Source organism: Balaenoptera ricei, chromosome 15, assembly GCF_028023285.1.
Source record: "Balaenoptera ricei isolate mBalRic1 chromosome 15, mBalRic1.hap2, whole genome shotgun sequence".
Classification (NCBI taxonomy): domain Eukaryota; kingdom Metazoa; phylum Chordata; class Mammalia; order Artiodactyla; family Balaenopteridae; genus Balaenoptera; species Balaenoptera ricei.
This window is the reverse complement of record NC_082653.1, coordinates 23067507-23084725: the sequence shown is the minus strand read 5'-3', so window position 1 is coordinate 23084725 and position 17219 is coordinate 23067507. Positions and strand designations below refer to the sequence as shown.

Sequence of the window (17219 nt, the reverse complement as noted above, 5' to 3'; positions counted from 1 at the left end):
ATTGATCCACTATGATCCTGGGCCCAGCCTGGAGACAGGACAATTGCTGAGTTCTTACTCAGCCTTACCTCTTTCACCCTCCCTCTAGTAGCTGCCTGTAAGTGTTGTGTACTCTGCGTCCCTATTTCCTGGGCCTCACGAGTATTCCACATCCTCTTCATCACAGTGTGCAGGGGGCATATGTATCCCAAGCTGGACCAGTCTTCCCTTGCGTCAGCAGTCAAGCTTTGGGGTTGCTAAGTGGTAAGGGAACTTAGTGAGCTGGTAACTTTGTCCCCCCCTCTCCTAAGGAGGAAGGAGCATGACTACAGTATGAAGCCAGCACAGAAAGAAGCAGAGATGATGATACATGGATACTGTAGACATGTCTGAAACCAGTACCGTCTCTGGACTTCCCTATTATGTAAGCTAGTAAATTCCCCTTTTTGCTTAAGCTACCTGTGGTAGCATTTCTGTTGACATGACTGTACATTGTAATTACAGCCCAAACATTATCTCTTAACTTTTGTACACACAAACATTCACCAAAAAAAAAAAAAAAATGAGAGGGCTTCCCTGGTGGCACAGGGTTTAAGAATCCACCTGCCAATGCAGGGGACACAGGTTCAAGCCCTGGTCCAGGAAGATCCCACATGGCCGGAGAGCAACTAAGCCCATGCGCCACAACTACTGAGCCCGCGTGCCACAACTACTGAAGCCCGCGCGCCCAGAGCCCATGCTCTGCAACGAGAGAAGCCACCACAATGAGAAGCCTGTGCACCGCAATGAAGAGTAGCCCCAGCTCGCCGCAATTAGAGAAAGCCCACGTGCAGCAACGAAGACCCAATGCAGCCAAAAATAAAAATAAATTTTTTTAAAAAATGAGATACTCTTCTCATAGGTAAAGAAACGGGATTTGTTAAGTTACTTGCCTGAACTTACACAGCCAGTACTAAGTGGAACTAGGATATGAATTCAAGTCTGTCTTGTTTTAAGGTCACCCTGAGGTCTGTCCCCCTCTCTTATATAAACTAGTGATAGGCAGTTCACTGCCTACTGGCATCCAGCTATCTAGCATGGTTTGGGCTAAGCACTAGAAGTTTCCTCCATTGAACCAAATCGGCTTCTTTCTGATTTCTCCCCAGTACCCTGGATGGAGGATATTGAATCTCTCCCACAGGTCACTCTCCTTTAGGAATTTGGAGATGCAGCCTTCTTGCTCAAGTTCCCAGATTAAAGTGCCCCAGCTCCTTTAGCTATTCATCCGGGGTCCTGGTTTTCCCACTTCCCTCCATCAGTATCCCTCAAGTTGGACACTTGGCCCTGGGGCTTGACAGAACAGGAACATGCTGGAAGGGCTCTTCAAAATAAGAGTGACGCTCATTTTACATCTGGAAAATGAGTACTAATATTCCTCTAAGAGGGGCAGTGATTTGGATGGTTCAGCTGCCTCAGAAGAGATGGCTTCTTACAAATACTTTTCAAAGAACTGAAAATAAAAGTATCTTCTGTATCCAGCTTCAGACTGATGAGCCTTGGAGTGAGCAAGCACTCTAGATAATGAAAGGTGACAGGGACAGTGTGGCTAGGGCCCCTCTCCTCTGAAGCTAGGAATGTTATATAAGGACATCAGCCTGTCCTGTAACACTCTCATTTAGGAAATAGCTTTTTAAAGGCATTTCTGCTCCTTAGTCTGAGTACCTGTGGTTGGGTTGGCTGACTCTCTGTCTATGCCCCTATTCTTCACGAGGGGGCCATGATGATGTTTCAAGTCCTTAGTTATCAATGTGACCTTAGGCCCTGTGTCCAGTAGTAAAGGAAAAAAAGTAAAAGTGGTAATGATGGGTGTGGGGGGTATGCCTTTAGACTGACAGTCAAGGAAGGCCTCTTCCTTTCCACTGTTTTTGAGAGTGGTGATTTCTCCATGGACCCCCAGCCTCACGGACCCCACTGGGAAACTTTTCCCCAACTCAGCCCCATGAATAAAAATCCCTAGGGAGGGCTTCCCTGGTGGCACAGTGGTTAAGAATCTGCCTGCCAATGCAGGGGACACGGGTTCGAGCCCTGGTCCGGGAAGCTCCCACATGCTGTGGAGCAACTAAGCCCGTGTGCCACAGCTACTGAGGCTGTGCTCTAGAGCCTGTGAGCCACAACTACTGAGCCCACGTGCCACAACTACTGAAGCCTGTGTGCCTAGAGCCCATGCTCCGCCACAAGAGAAGCCACGACAATGAGAAGCCTGTGCACCGCAATGAAGAGTAGCACCCGCTCACCGCAACTAGAGAAAGCCCGCGCCCAGCAACGAAGACCCAACACAGCCAAAAATAAATAAATAAATAAATTTATTTATTTATTTAAAAAAAAAGAAATATAGCAACACTCTGTAATAAGGCATTCATTTATTTTTTTAAAAAAATCCCTAGGGATTCAGGACTCTGGATTATTTATTTATTTATTTATTTAGGCTGTGCTGGGTCTTAGTTGCGGCACACAGGATCTTTAGTTGCGGCATGCGGACTTCTTAGTTGCAGCATGCATGTGGGATCTAGTTCCCCGACCAGGATTGAACCCAGGCCCCCTGCATTGGGAGCGCAGAGTCTTACCCACTGGACCACCAGGGAAGTCCCTGGATTTTAAAACTACACTCTAGGGACTTCCCTGGTGGCACAGTGGTTAAGACTCAGCGCTCCCAATGCTGGGGGAGGGGGCGGGGAGGGTTCAATCCCTGGTCAGGGAACTAGATCCCGCACGCTGCAAAGATGATCCCGTGTGCTGCAACTAAGACCCGGCGCAGCCAAATAAATAAATAAATAAATGTTTTTTAAAAAAATCACTTGCCCAATACCACACAGCTTTTAAGTGGGAGAACTGGAACTAATTACCAGAGAAGTAGTTCTCATGCATCAGGAGAGCTTACAAAAATGCAAATTCCCAGACCTTACCCCCAGAGAGTCCAGGAATCTGCACCGTTCACTGATGCCACAGGAGATTCTCATGCTATTGCTACAGAGACCTGATCATTTATAATCAGGACACTGACTTATCCCCAGGAAACTGCTGGGTTGGGAAGACAGCACCTCATCTTTCAAAGTTACAAGGTGAGAGGAAGACTACCACCAAGTAGTCCCCCAAGACCATTTGACTTCCCTCGGCTCCTAGGAGTTTATAGTGTCCTGAAGGTCAAGTGTAGCCTTCCTGAGGTTGTCATTTTAATTACATAAGTAGTCAACATTCACTATAGAAAAATTTTAAGTAAAGGTACAGTAGTCCTTTCACTTTCCACAGTTTCAGTTACCCATGGTCAACCTCAGTCCAAAAATATTAACTGGAAAGTTCCAGAAATAAACAGTTCATAAGTTTTAAATTGCATGCTGTTCTGAGTAGCATAATGAAATCTCCCACCCTCAGGGCCGGGAACGTGAATCATCCCTTTGTCCCGCTTATCCATGCTGTATGTGCTCCCCACCCTGCCTATTAGTCACTTAGGAGCCTGCTCTGTTATCAGATCCAGTGTTGCTATACTTCAGTGCTTGTGATCAAGTAACCCTTATTTATTTTACTTAATCATGGCCCCAAAATGCAAGAGTAGTGATGCTGGCGATTCAGATATTCTCTTACTGGGCCTAACTTATAAATTAAACTTTATCATAGGTACGTACACATAGGAAAAAACATAGTATACATAGGATTTGGTACTATCCATGGTTTCATGCATCCACTGAGGGTCTTGGAACATGTACCCTGTGGATAAAGGAGGGACTACTGTAAAAGGAGAGGAGTTCAGTATAGTGACTAAGAGCCCAGCCAGCTTTTGGAGACAAATGTATGAAAAACATTTAGTAAAGCTGGGACCTGGTAAGGGCTCAATAATGCTAGTAAAATATTTCTTGTGGGCAAAAAGAAGAGGACCAGCATACAAACTCAGACCTCTACTTCACAACCAGTGCTCTTTCCACAGCTCCTTGGTTTTCCCCCACATGGCTCCTGATTTCTGTGATTCCAGCTATCTCTGTCTGAGGCCACAATCTTACCCCTCAAAGCACACCTTCCTCCAAACCCTGCTACAGGCAGCTGGCAGTGGTATAGGGGCATTCAACTGGAAGGGACACCCTCAGGCCCAAGACGGACATCATACATTTAACTGGTGCTAAAAAGCCCCAACCTCACAAAGGCAACATTTCTCCTACTTCCAAATCTGTCTCTCCCACTTCCAAATCTGACTCTTCATTAAGTTCTTTTCCATCTTAGACCACCCAAGACGTTTATTTTAACCAGATGGATGCACTGGGTTTCAGCCAAATTCCCCACTTCCTAAGATAAGGAAAGCTTTGGGTAAAAGGAGAAAGGGAACACGTCTCAGTCCCATGAATACCTTCTCGGCAAGGGCTTTCCAGGCTGCCAGCTTGGCTTTGTCTGCTCCTAGAAAGCTAAGAGGAGGGACACAGATGAGGTTTCAGATGCCTGTTGGACGTCTAACTTGGCTGTGTGACCTTGGGCAGGATCTAAGCACCCTTCCAAATACAACTTTCTGTGACACTCTCCTCTCCTCCCATGTAAACATAAACTTACTGAATCTTGGAGTTAAGAGCAGAGCTTCAAAATATGATACAATATGACATATAAAGAATTAACTTTTTTGGGGGGGGGCCGAGAAATAAAGTTAACTCTGTTTGCAGATATGATCGGATATGCAGAAAACCCTAATGATTCCACACAAAAAACTGTTGAACTAACAAACGGATTCAGCAAAGCTGCAGGATACAAAAATCAGCACGCAAAAAGCAACTCTGTTTCTGCAATGAAAAATCTGAAAAGGAAAATTAGAAAACAATTCCATTTACAATAGCATCGAAAAGAACAAAATACTTAGGAATTAACCAAGGAAGTGAAAGACATATGTCGAAAACTACAAAACATCACTGAACGAAATTAAAGAACGTACAAATAAATAGAAAAACATCTCATGCTCATGGATTAGAAGACTTGATATCATTACTACCAAAGCAATCTACAGACTCACTGCAATCTCTATCAAAATCCCAATAACTTTTTTTTTTTTCAGAAATAGAAAAACTCATTCTAAAATTCATATGGAATCTCTAGGGATCCCCAATAACCAAAACAATCTTGAAAAATAAGAACAAAGTTGGAGGACTCACATTTCCTGATTTCAAAGCTTACTACAAAGCTACAGTAATCAAAAGAGTGGTACTGGCATAAAGACAGGCAAACAGATCAATGGAATAAAAGAGACAGCCCTGAAATAAACCCTTGCATATATTGTCAAATGATGGTGCCAAAACCATTCAATGGGGAAAGGAGAGTCTTTAACAAATGGTGCTGGGAAAACTGGATATCCACATGTTAAAAGAATAAAGGTGGACCCTTACCTAACACCATATAAAAAAATTAACTCAAAATGCATCAAAGACCTAAACATAAGAGCTAAAACTATAAAACACTCAGAACGTGGAAAAACTTGATGACATTGGACTTGACAATGATTTCTTGAATGTGGCACCAAAGGCACAGGAAACAACAAAAAAATTAGACAAATTTCACTTCATTAAAATTTAAAACTTTTGTATATTAAAGAACACTATCAACAGAGTAAAAAGGCAACCCACAGAACAGAGAAGGTATTTGCAAATTATATATATGATAAGGGATTAATATCTAGAATATATACAGAACTCCTAAAACTCAACAACAAAAAACCAAAAGACTAGACTCAAAAACAGGTAAAGGTCTGGAATGGACATTTCTCCAAAAGAGATATACAAATGGTCAGCAAGCATGTGAAAAGATGCTCAACATCACCAATCATTAGGGAAATGCAAATCAAAAACAATGAGTTACCACTTCACACGCATTAGGTTGGCTGTTAAAAGAAAAAAAAAAAAAAAAACAGAAAACAAGTGTTGATGAGAATGTGGAGAAATTGGAACTCTTGTGCACTGTTGGAATGTAAAATGGTGAAACTGCTATGGAAAACGGTATGGCTATTCCTCAAAAAATTAAAAACAGTATTATCATATGATCCAGCAATTCCATTCTGGGTATATACCCAAAAGAACTGAAAGCAGAGACATGAACAGATATTTGTACACCCTTGTTAACTGTAGCATTATTCACAATAGCAAAAAGGTGGAAGCAGCCCAAGTGTCCCTTAGTAGATGAATGGATAAATAAAATGTATATACCGTGGACATTTAACAAAGCTATTATTCAGCTTTACAAAGGAAGGAAATTCTGACATGCTATGACATAGATGAACCTTGAAGATGGTGTGCTAAGTGAAATAAGCCAATTAGAAAAAGACAACACTGTGATTACAGTCTTATGAGGAACTTAGTCAAATTCAGAGACAGAAAGTAGAATGGTAATTGCCAGGTGCTGAGGGGAGGGGAGAATGGGGAGTTAACAGTTTAATGGGCACCAAGTTTCAGTTTTGTAAGATGAAAGTGTTCTGAAAATGGATAGTAGTGATGGCCACACTACAAAGTAAATGTACTTCACTGTGTCACAGAACTATAGACTTAAAAATAGCAAATTTTGTTACGTATATTTCATAGCAAAATTTTTAATTTTTTTTAAGTTTTAAAAAGGAATTAACTTTTATTATTTTAATAATAAAAGTTTAATAATTAACAATAAATTTATTATTATTTAAATAATAAATTTATTATTTAAATTTATTTAATGATAAAATTATTACAATTTAATAATTAATAATTATTATTATTTATTATGTTTTATTCCAATTTTCTCCATCTTCACTGCCCCCACCAAATTTCACCTGGGTAACTTTAAGTCTTTAAACCAGTCTCCCGGGGCTTCCCTGGTGGCACAGTGGTTATGAATCTGCCTGCCAATGCAAGGGACATGGGTTCGAGCCCTGGTCTGGGAAGATCCCACATGCCGCAGAGCAACGAAGCCCGTGCGCCACAACTACTGAGGCCCGCGCGCCTAGAGCCTGAGCTCCGCAACGAGACGCCACTGCAATAAGCCCGCGCACCACGGCGAAGAGTAGCGCCCCCCTCGCCGCAACTAGAGAAGGGCCGCGCGCAGTAACAAAGACCCAACGCAGCCAATAAAAAAAGAAAAAAAAAAATCTTATCTATAAACTAGTCTCCCACTGTGATCCAGTCCTTCAAATAGCAGGCAGGGTGATCTTGTCAAGATGTAAACCTGAAAAGTGAAGTGTTCCCTGCTGAAATCCTTTCTGTGGCTTCCTCCACGCTTGGGATAAAAACAAATTCTTCATGGCCATCATCAAACAGACAAGAAATAACAAATACTGGCGTGGTTGTGGAGGAAAGGGAATCCTTGTGCACTGTTGGTGGGATCGTAAATTGGTACAGTCACTGTGGAAAACACTGTAGAGGATCCTTAAAAAATTAAAAATAGAACTACCATACGATCCAGCAATTCCACTTCTGAGAATATACCCAAAGGAAATGAAAACACGAACTCAAAAAGATATCTGCACCCCCATTTTCATAGCAATATTATGTACAATGGCCAAGACATGAAAACAACCTAAGTGTCCATCGATGGATGAATGGATAAAGAAGTTGTGAGATACATACATACACACATACACGAATATTATTCAGCCATAAAAAAGAGAACATCCTACCATTTGCCACATCATGGATGGACCTTGAAGGCATTATGCTAAGTGAAATACGTCAGACAGAGAAAGCCAAATACTGTATGACCTCACTTACATGTGGAATCTTTGAAAAGTATAATAAAAATTTAAAAACTCATAGCAAAAGTGATCAGACTTGTGGTTATCAGAGGCAGAGGGTGAGGGGAGAGGGAAGTGGAGAAAGGTGGTCCAAAGATACAACCTTTCAGTTATAAGATAAATAAGTACTAGGGATGTAACATACAACATGATGACTATAGCTAACACTCTGCCATACAATGTATAGGAAAGTTAAGAGAGTAAATCCTAAGAGTTCTCAGCACAGGAGAATTTTTTTTTTCCTTTTTCATATTCTTCTTTCTTTTCTTTTTATTGTATCTATCTGAGAAGATGGAGGTTAGCTGATCCTACTGTGGTAATCATTTCACAATATATGTAAGTCAAACCATCATGCTGTAGACCTTAAACTTATACAGTGATGTACATCAATTATGTTTCTATACCACTGGAAAAAAATTATTCAGCATGATTCTCCTCGTCCTTCCCCAACTTGTGGCTTTATACCTCACCATTAGCCGACATGGTTTCATCTCCTGGAATGCCCTCTTCCCTTCCCCTCCCTCTCCCTCTTCTTAACTCCTATTCTTCCCTCAGAGTTCAGTCTTCCCTAACCCCCCAGATCAAATTCCCCATTACAAACCTTTGCCACCAGACCCAGCAGACTAAAAACTTACCTCTTCTGTCTTTGACTCCAGGCTAGGTATTTTTCCAACATTCTATGATAGAATGATCTGTCTGTCTCCAGCACTGCATGCCACCTATAAAATAGGCTTTATATCAGTGGTGCACATCCAAACTGGAGTGAGCTGGTTAGGCTTTACCACAGTTTTGCATATGGGAGGGAAACTGGTTCAGAGAAGCGAGGGCTGATAAGAACAAGATCTACGGGAAAGTTAGTACTAAAGTTGTACGTCCATGTCAGGTATATGCCTATCCCACCAGGTCCAGACAAAGTATTGTCTGTTGAAGTGTGTATCATCTTTGGGGTCCAGCCCCACTCAACCTACTGAAACAGGATCTTGGGATTGGGTTGTGGTAGAAAACAACAGCTATGGTATTCTGAAAAAGTTTCCTAGGAGATGGCATTGTTCATCTAAGGTGGAGAACTACACCTGAATGTTGACAGGTATGCAAAGGATGTTCTGACCTTATTGATATTCCTTAAGACTTCAAGTGTAAGATTAAGAGTGAGGATTTAAAAAAAAAAAAAAAAGGGCGGATTTTCTTTTTTTTTTTTTTTTTTGGCCTCGCTGCCCGGCTTGCAAGATCTTAGTTCCCTGACCATGGATTGAACCTGGGGCCACAGCAGTGAAAGTGCGCGGGGCCCCAACCACTGGACCGCCAGGGAACTCCCCAGAGTGCAGATTTTGAAGTCAGACAGACCCAGGTAACCGTCGAGTGATTCTGAGCAAGTTTCTTTGCCTATATAAACCCACCACGTAGGATGATGGGTCTTGCTACATAGCACAGTGCGCATGGCACCACCTGGAGGGCTTACTGAAACGCTGATTATGGGCCCCACCCCCAGAATTTCTGATTCAGTATGTCTGGGATGGGGTCTCAGAATTTGAATCTCTAATCAAGTTCCCAGGTGATGCAGCTGCTGCTGGTCCAGAAACACACTTTGTGAACCACTAACCAAGCGCATAGCGAGGACACGATAGATGAATACCCAGATCTTCTGACAGCCAATAAAGTACTCTCGCAACTTTGCTCCCCCGAGGAGTCCTCAGCTGGTTCCAACATGCTATACAGCCTTAGAAAATCATTTCCCCTCTTTGGATCTCAGGGCTCACATTTGTCAAAAGAGGGTGCTAGGCACGAGAAGACTAAGTTATTACAGGAAAGAGTTTACTCTGTGAACAAGGTCCTACGGGACTTGCAGGGTTAGGGGAGAAAACGAGCAAGGGCTAAATCCTGAGGAGCAACTTGGGGCTCCCGGGGAGCAAGGTTTGGGCTCGAAAGGACGCCTCGGGGAAGGTAGCGCCGCGTTCTGCCCCGCTGCTCGACGGGACAAGCTGTGGTGGATTGGACGACGCTCCTGTCCCAACCTCTGCTTTCGCCTCAGCCACCGTTCTTCAGTCTCCGCAGCACCTCCTCGCGCTCGTGTCGCCGTCCCTACCAATATTGTCCCTTCCCTCTCACTCTACCGCGGGGCTGGCGGAAGCGTGCCGTCACTTCCCCGCGCGTAGAGCGCTTGCGCCGAAGAGACGGTCTCTCTTCCGTGTAGACGACTGTGCGGCCACCGATTGGCTGCGTGGGCACGTCGGCGGGAGGACGCACGGCGCTGCGTTGTTCCGCCCTCCGCGCTCCTGGTCTCGGCCGATCTAGCAGAGCCGGGGTGTTCGGCTAAGTGGGGGCAGCCGCAGGCGCGCCGCCGAACCGATCCGCTGAGCCTGTTGCCGCCGCCGCAGCTACCGCCACGCCCCGTGCGCCGTGACCCGCGACCCCAGACCCCGACCTCTTTTAGATCGGCCCGCGCGCCCCAGGCCCGGCCCGGGCGGCGCGACGGGAGGATGAGCGGCGGGCGGCGGAAAGAGGAGCCGCCTCAGCCGCAGCTGGCTAACGGGGCCCTCAAAGTCTCCGTCTGGAGCAAGGTGCTGCGGAGCGACGCGGCCTGGGAGGACAAGGTGCGGTGGGGCCTGGCGAGGGCGCACGTTCGAGGAGCCGGCTGGGACTCGGGGACGAATGGACAGGCCCGAGCCTGCCCCTGCCCCCGTCCGGGCGCTGCCGAGTGTTCGGGGTGGTGGGGCGGGTGGCCCAAGGGTGTCGGGGCGAACTCGGAGGGCCCGGCTGTCGGGCTCCGGGCTCACTACGGAGTGGCCTAAGAGTGAAGTCGCCCGGGTCACGCGGGAAGCAGCAAGGAGGGGGCGGAGGAGTTGCCCCCCCGCGGGCAGGTCGGGTGCCTGAACGGCGAGAGCGAGCTGAATTCGATTCGATCTCCGCCTTTTACTCCCAGTAGGATCTTGAGTAAGTGACTTATCTTGTCGAATTAACTACTTACCACCGTGGTTAGCACGAACAGTAACGGTAACAGACTTCTACTGAGTACTTGCTGTGTGTTGGGCGCTCTCTGTGCGTCATCTCACTCAAGTCTCCGAACAACTCTGAAGTGGGGTACCGTGGTGCGGTAAAGCGTTTAGCATATGGTGAGGCTCACTAAAGGTGAAGTGCCAGTGCTTTACTGTTGAATGAGAAAACAGAATATCCTAGTAAGTGTGAGAGTTGAGAGGGGAGACTGAGACCACCTTTCAGGGGTGAGTGTGTGGGGTGTGTGTGTGTGTGTACGTACGTACGCGAGGGAGTGGGGAAGAAACCACCAAATGTGTGTGAGGAATGGTTGGGGAACTTCAAGATGTCCTTCCTGGTCACACGCATTCAGGAGATCTGAATGTAAGCACTTCCCCAACTCTGCTCCATCGCGTGGAAGGAACCATCACAAATTGCTTGATTCCAGTTGGCCTGAAAAGAATGTTAGATTTGTAATCTTTCCCTTTTTTTTTTGGACTGATGAAGTAGTTTTTCCTAGAGTTCCTGTAAGGGGGGGGGGATGGGAGGTACTTCCTGAAGGTGCCCTTGTCCTGCCCCCGGTGCTGCCCAGCTCTTGTAAAATCTTTCTGATTTGCTGTGTCATTTCTTTCCTTCCTTGTGTAAGGACTAGTTTCTGCAGTCCAGGGCAGGTCAGAAACCTGAGTCTTCCGTGTTCTTGTATGAAAATTAGATATGCTGGCACCTGCCTCCTGCACTTTTGTTTCTAATCTCTTTTCTCTTTTGTGACTTACTCAAAATTCAGAGTGTGGGAAGGTGGTACTGAATTGGTTAACAGTCAGCCCTTCTGCCTGTGGATAGTCTGTTCATGTCTCTCCAGGTCAGATAACTGGCCAGTAGCTCAGTTACTATCACAGCAATTTCATTTTTGTAGCTTCTGAAAAAAAAAAGTAAATGATTTTTCTAAAAATTTTTACGTAGAGCACAATACCCTGGAAGCCATCACTTAAGATAACTAAATGCATCATTTTTTAACCACATTTTAGTATAAGAAGATATGGAGATTCAAGAACCATATACCGTTGCTTTTGGGGAAAATTTCTCTGGAACATGAGTTTAGCAGAAAGCTTTTCTGTTCCTCACCTATCACAAGAGGCTCTCTTGTGGCACCCACTCCAGATTATGCACACATTCTCTCTCTTTTCTACAGGATGAATTTTTAGATGTGATCTACTGGTTCCGACAGATCATTGCTGTGGTCCTAGGTGTCATTTGGGGAGTGTTACCATTGCGAGGTTTCTTGGGAATAGCAGGGTAAGTCTTGGGTTTTTTGTTTTGTTTTGTTTTGTTTTTTTCCCTGTGTCTCTGTGTGTGTGTGTGTAATGACTAAATCAAAAAACTGGCCCCATGATGACACTCCTGGGTCTGATACAGCACTCGTCAGTTCCACAGGCTTGGGAGCAGCTTGGGTCAGGCATGGTAGCTTTATGAAGATCCGGGTTAGTTTATTCATTCATGGGTCCATAGTGACCTCATGCAAGAGGTTCCCACATTGCCTGTTGGCAGCAGGCATCTAGTTCTGACATGACCTTTGTTGTCTGTGGAAGTTTGGAAAGTGGAAGAGCTTCTAATACTTGATGACCACTCCCTTGTGCACTGTGCTGGATGTCCTGAATCTTGGACTTGGCAGAAGTTGTTTTAGGTCCCTCCTTTTTTTTTGGCTGCGTCTTGCAGCATGCGGGATCTTTAGTTCCCTGAACAGGGATGGAACCCGTGCCCCCTGCAGTGGAAGCGCAGAGTCCTAACCACTGGACCGCCCGGGAAGTCCCAGGTGCCTACATTTTAAAGGCAGTGAAAAAGTAGGAGATTAAGCCCTCAGTTTTTTATCGTGTGTCTGTGGTAGCAGTTGACACCAGCTCCCAGTCATGGCTCAGCTTGTTAACCAGTCACTGAGAGCAAGTCCGAATGCCCGCCAGTTTGAATTAATAGGATTTGTGGAAATTGTCTTTTTCTTTTTTTTAAAGATGTATTTATTTATTTTATTTATTTTTGACTGCGTTGGGTCTTAGTTGCGGCACGCAGGATCTTCGTTGAGGCATGTGGGATCTTTTGTTGCGCTGCGCGGGCTCTTCATTGTGGCGTGTGGGTTTTCTCTTCTCTAGTTGTGGCGCGCAGGCTCCAGAGCGCGTGAGCTCTGTAGTTTGCAGCACGCGGGCTCTCGTGTTGAGGCGCACGAGCTTAGTAGTTGTGGCGTGCGGGCTTAGTTGCCCCATGGCATGTGGGATCTTAGTTCCCCAACCAGCGATTGAACCCAAATCCCCTGCATTATAAGGTGGATTCTTTACCACTGGACCACCAGGGAAGTCCCAGAATTGTCTTAAGATAGGAGTCGTGGGCAAGTTATAGTAGAAATGGACAGTCAGGCCTCTGGGAATACAAACTGTCATACTCACCCATGGAAAATCACATATATCGTTTTAACCGTGATCACATACATCTCTTATTCCTTACTCTGGGGTGAAAAGTGTGAAATCGTTTCAAACTCATTTGAGTTGCCTGTTTTTTCAGAAGATAACCTAAAAGGAATGTACAGTCCCCTCTCCTAACTAAAGAGTTGTTGTTGTTGTATTTATTTATTTATGTATGTATGTATGGCTGCGTCGGGTCTTCGTTGTTGAGCACGGGCTTAGTTGCGGCGAGCGGGGGCTACTCTTCGTTGTGGTGCACGGGCTTCTCATCACAGTGGCTTCTCTTGTTGTGGAGCATGGGCTCTAGGCACGCGGGCTTCAGTAGTTGTGGCACACAGACTCAGTAGTTGTGTCTCGAGGGCTCTAGAGTGCAGGCTCTGTAGTTGTGGTGCATGGGGCTTAGTTGCTCCGCGGCATGTGGGATCTTCCCGGACCAGGGATCGAACCTGTGTCCCCTGCGTTGGCAGGCAGATCCTTAACCATTGCGCCACCAGGGAAGTCCCTAAAGAGGTTTTCGATTTATGATGCTGAGCAAAGCATTTGTCCAAGGAAACCATAAGAGTTTATCCTCTGATTGACTTTGACAGAGTGGACATTTGATGAGGACTCATTGAGGGTGATGAGACACAGGCAGGACCTGGGGTTCACAGAGGTCTTCTCAGGGTGGAAGTAGTATGTAGATACATTTTTAGAATGTTGGTCACCCTGTTTTAGCTTTCTATGAGAAAAAAGCAGATATAAGGAAAATGCCAGAGAAGGCAGAAGGCAATCTAAAGGCAAAAGGTAGTCTCCTGTCTTCCCCAGATCACTTTTCTAGGAGAGGATGACACTGGTTCAAACCCCCAGCACCTATCTGATCTTGTAGGAGTCCTACGGGATTTTTCCGAAGTCACCCAATCTGGAAATAATATAGCAAAGACTAGAACTAGTCTAGTATCCTTCCCACTGTGGCAAATGAGTAAGGCTGCCCAGATTTTTTTTTTTTAACTTTCTAGAAAGCTCTGGATTCAAGTTCCAGCTCTGCCACTTTCAAGCTACATAATTTGGAGCTCACTTTCTGAGACTCAGTTTCCTCATTAAAATGGGGACAATAAAGAAGTGCCTTCCTCATGAGATTGATGTGTGAATTAAATGAGATGATACAAGTAAATTGCTAAATGTAGGGCTTAGTACATCATAGGTACTCCATAAGTGGTTCACTGCAATCATATGATTAGCTTTACAAAGAGTGATAAAATATGGCTGGCTATTGAGAAAGCAAGAAATGGGGTGTCTGCAGTGAATTCATCTTGGAGTGGCTTACCCATCATGCCACTTTCTCAGGACTGCCTGTTTTCTAGGGTTCAGTCCCACACTGTCCTGCCAGAGCCAGTTTCTCTCACTCCAAAGGAATCCCTTCCCTCCTTTGGTTGGCACCTTTTTCCCAGCTCTTGGAAAGTGCCCAAGGACATTGATTTTTCCACACACACCCCCTTTCCTCCATCTGTCTGACTCAGCTGCCTGGTGCTCAGTTGTGGTGACCGTCTCCTCCCCACTTCCCGCCTTCGCTGCCCTCTGTCTGGACCCTCACTTGACTTCTCTTCATTTCTGGTGTGGCCACCAGTTAGGGCCTATTAAGGTAAAGCCATCTCCTTGGGTCTCATTACTTAAAATTTGCCTGGGAACTGAGTGTGATGGTTCTGCTCTGTCTGCCGAGGTTTTACATTATTGGAGAGGGGTTCTATTCATCCCTTTCTGCCTCTCTGTCTCTCATAGAGCTTGGCACATGATTAAGAGGTGCTCAGTGAATGCTTGTTAAAATTTTTGAAAAGCTGAAATGAGTTCCCATTGACCCTTGGAAGCAGAGTCGTATATCACCTTCCAGCCCTGAAGTCAGTATTTGTTAGAGATTCATTATTTCGTTAAAATTGTGACTGGAGTTTTTAAGATAGAATTGTTAAAAATCCATTTGAGAGTCAGTCTTTTTTTTTGGCTGCCCCACGCAGCATGCAGGATGTTAGTTTCCCCACCAGGGATCGAACCCCTGCCCACCTGCAGTGGAAGCCGGAGTCTTAACCACTAGACTGCCAGGGAAGTCCCCAGTATGTTCATTTCTTTGTCCACCCATTTGCTATGTCATTCTCTCCCATTTACAATACAGAATTTATGCCCATCCTTAAAGCTCAGTGTGAGCCTTTCCAGTCCTTTCCTGACCCCTCCCCCTTATACACCAGACTTTTAAATGCCTTTGTGTCTATGAATTCATTTTCTACTTAATGTGTGCCCCTTGGAAGGCAGGGCCTATGTCAGCCCTTTTCTCTCTCCCTGTCATCCTTTATCTCTTTCCCTTATATTTCCCTTTCTCATCTCACTAAGCAACGACTTTACAGCTGGAGACTGTCAGTGAGTCTCCAGTCACTCTCCAGCCCTAGCTTATTAGCTGAGCCCCAGAGTGACATTGCTAAGTCCTGATAGTAGGCTCTGTCTAGAGCCACTAACTCAGCCTGTCCAAAATGGAACTCCTGTCAGAGGGAGGTGGCCAGATTGGCTGGGTCCCAAGATTTCTAGTAGACAATAAGGATATGGCCATGACATAGCCAAGCCAAGGACTGTATTTCGTGTGAAATCCAAGAAAAACCATCTGTCCTTCCTGACTCCCTGCTTCTGTTACTGGACCCATGGTTCTCCCAGGTCCTTAGGCTTGAAGCCTTTGGGGATTCTTGCCTCCCCATTCAGCCATTTTCCCAGTCCCTGTCCTCAAACTTTATTTGTACTTATGTCCTGAAACAGGTCTAAACCAGCCTCCCAGCTCCTTTTCCTTCCACTCACGAGAAAGCCCATACTCACAAACTAGACTTCCTGGTGTATGTACACCCTACCTCCTTGTTACCTTGCTCAGACAGCCTCAGGGTCTGTTCCCTGCCCCGCCCCCCCATACCGATTTACACTCCTCATCACCATCATACTGCCCTGCCCTACACCAGCCCACACTTACCTGCTAGGAGGAACCTGTTCTCTCTGCATTTTCTCCTGCAGCCTTCAGAAGGGATGTGGCCTAAGGCATATAGTCCCCCATTGGATTAGGTGCCGTAACTGGAAAGATCATAAAGAGAGTTTTGATCACTTTATGAATATTACTTTTACATAGTGACAGTACCAAGAGATCAGTAGAGCAGAGTGATGTGTTACTAGTCGTGGTATTCTGATTCCTGCATCAGTTAAATCATACGTGATAGGGGTCAAAGACCTTCCTGGAAGTGCTCACAAACCTCTGGTTTCAGTTCCACTCTGACTGTTTCTGGCCCCTAATAGGTGGTGAGCTGAGGGCAGGAACTGTCATGTTCACCTCTGCATCAAGTGCACTAGCAGACAGTGGACATTCTCCCGTTGGGAATTATGCAGAGGCTGCTTTACTATGCCCTTGCTTGCTCAACTAGGCCATGAAGCAGCAGCTTAACATGTGTTTTTCCCATGCCCCCCCCCCCGCCCCCGAGCTGGAGCTACCTGGAGGCCCATGTCAGGTACTGGACCTATTTGGGGTTGTTCAGCAAGCAGCCTTCTGTCTTACTTCAAGGGGACTTGGAGAACTTATATGTGCTTTATTTTTATTTTATTTTCTGCTTTTGCTGGTCAGCTAAAAAGAGTTTCTCCTTTTTTAAGTCTCTAGCACAACCAAGTGGGCAGCTCCATTGAGGGCCTAGGCGTTTGTATGTATTATTTCATTTGCCCCCATAATAGAGTTAACTGTGCAACAGCAAGTGCCCTGATAGAGCTGGACCATGTTGGTGGGAGTTCTCAGTCTTCGAAGCTTACAGTTTATGTTTGGTGCTTGTCGTCCCTTGCTCCAGATTCTGCCTGATCAATGCAGGTGTCCTGTACCTCTACTTCAGCAACTACCTACAGATAGATGAGGAAGAGTATGGCGGCACGTGGGAGCTCACAAAGGAAGGGTTTATGACATCGTTTGCCTTGTTCATGGTATGTGTAGCTGATAATTTCACAGCAGGTTTTGTCATTTCCTGAGATGTCAGTTATTCAAGGCGAGCCCCTTGATTGAGTTACAGTGTGTGATTTGGGTACCATTTTTC

At 45.4% G+C, this 17219-nt stretch overlaps 1 protein-coding gene across 3 annotated transcripts in view; it reads left to right on the top strand.

The window, feature by feature from the left end:
* The first annotated feature begins 9963 nt into the window (after positions 1-9963).
* RAB5IF (RAB5 interacting factor) overlaps positions 9964-17219 on the top strand; it is a 57502-nt gene continuing 50246 nt past the window's right edge. For 2 of the 3 annotated variants that reach the window (XM_059899013.1, XM_059899014.1), the window contains exons 1-3: positions 9964-10326; positions 11895-11998; positions 16980-17109. In XM_059899013.1, the coding sequence (XP_059754996.1) occupies positions 10213-10326; positions 11895-11998; positions 16980-17109 (348 nt within the window). In that variant the 5' untranslated portion in view covers positions 9964-10212. The remainder of the gene's footprint in view (positions 10327-11894; positions 11999-16979; positions 17110-17219) is intronic. The other variant, XM_059899015.1, reaches the window with a different exon arrangement.